The 1,368-nt window shown below is 30.6% G+C and overlaps 1 protein-coding gene across 1 annotated transcript in view; it reads left to right on the forward strand.

Annotated features, from left to right (window-relative positions):
* LOC102677892 (protein sickie-like) overlaps nucleotides 1-1,368 on the forward strand; it is a 47,959-nt gene that overhangs the window by 40,366 nt on the left and 6,225 nt on the right. The window contains exon 9 of the mRNA XM_031510021.1: nucleotides 859-942. Within this exon, the coding sequence (XP_031365881.1) occupies nucleotides 859-942 (84 nt within the window). The remainder of the gene's footprint in view (nucleotides 1-858; nucleotides 943-1,368) is intronic.

Below are 1,368 nucleotides of genomic sequence, written 5' to 3' on the forward strand. Positions count from 1 at the left end.
GTCTATTATATATAAAAATTAATAAAATTATATCGAGATGAAACTTGAGATGAACATCTGTTTCGTACTTGAGATCATTTTTGAGGAGGGGAGGGGGGTGTGGTGTACTTGAAACTGTCGGTGGAAGGTCTGTCTGTTCTGGCTCGAAAGATTAACGAGAAACCAGAAACCTATTCTGCGTCTAATAAGCGTATTTACGGTTATTAAGGTCGGTCGCGTAGAATTTTACTAGCTCTCTATTTTTCACGTCCGAAATTATTTTTCGAAAGATTATGACCACTCGAAGGAGGGGCAGGGGAAAGAAAGGAATGATTCGTTCGCGCAGGAAAGGAAAATTAGTAGATGGTCGAAGTTGGATAGGTTGGAAAATAGCTGCGCGGCCACTCCACTCGACCCTTATCAGCCGTATCCATATTCCGTTTCAAAAGCCTCTTGATAAAAATATATTTGAATTTAGAAGAAGACTCGTAACACACGTAGTCGATATTTATTCGAATATAAAAGAAATATTAATTAAAAGTGTGTATTATGTATATATATTCGAATATTATATATTTATATAATATATATATAATATTATATATTTATATTCGAATATAAAAGAAATATTAATTAAAAGTATGTTTTATATATATATATATATACTTGAAAATTTGTGCGTCGATGAATTTATCATGACGTTTATATATTATATATTAATATATGCGTGCGTGTTCGAAATATAAATAATAATTATAATTATTATCACGATTATTATTAATGCGATGAAATTATTAAATGAATAATTCTTTCATCGTTCATTTTTGCACAATATTATTTTTCGTCTCTATATTATTTCTCTTGTGTTTGTGTTCACAGGCTCATGTGGTGTCGGCTTTCGAGCAATCGTTGTCAAACATGACACAACGTTTGCAACAACTGACAGCAACAGCCGAAAAGAAAGTAAGTAAATAAATTTTTCCCACCGACCAAAGAATTGAATTATTTCGATAACTTTCCGAACCGAAATGTATAATAAGTGACCAATGAAAAACAATATCACATCTGATCCCCGTAAATCGAATGAATTTGTGAACCTTGTGTACAGAGAAGTTTCATCGGTAAAGTGTCATCAGTCATAGAAAAAAAATTGGTTACTTAAAATATGAAGTCTCTTACAGTACAACGATAACCAAATGAAATTTTTAATAATAATAAAGCTCGGGTTATTATTCGTAATTCTTGATACTCGATAAAGAAATGCTACACGCTGCATGCTGCAGAAATGAAATATCATTTTCCCTGTCTTTATCTTTCTTCTTTATTTATAAGGTAACCTTGTAAAAAAGTAAAAATTAAGAATAATAAAAAAAAAAAAAAAAAAAAAAA

The sequence above is a fragment of the Apis dorsata genome, unplaced genomic scaffold, assembly GCF_000469605.1.
Source record: "Apis dorsata unplaced genomic scaffold, Apis dorsata 1.3 scaffold_198, whole genome shotgun sequence".
Taxonomy (NCBI): domain Eukaryota; kingdom Metazoa; phylum Arthropoda; class Insecta; order Hymenoptera; family Apidae; genus Apis; species Apis dorsata.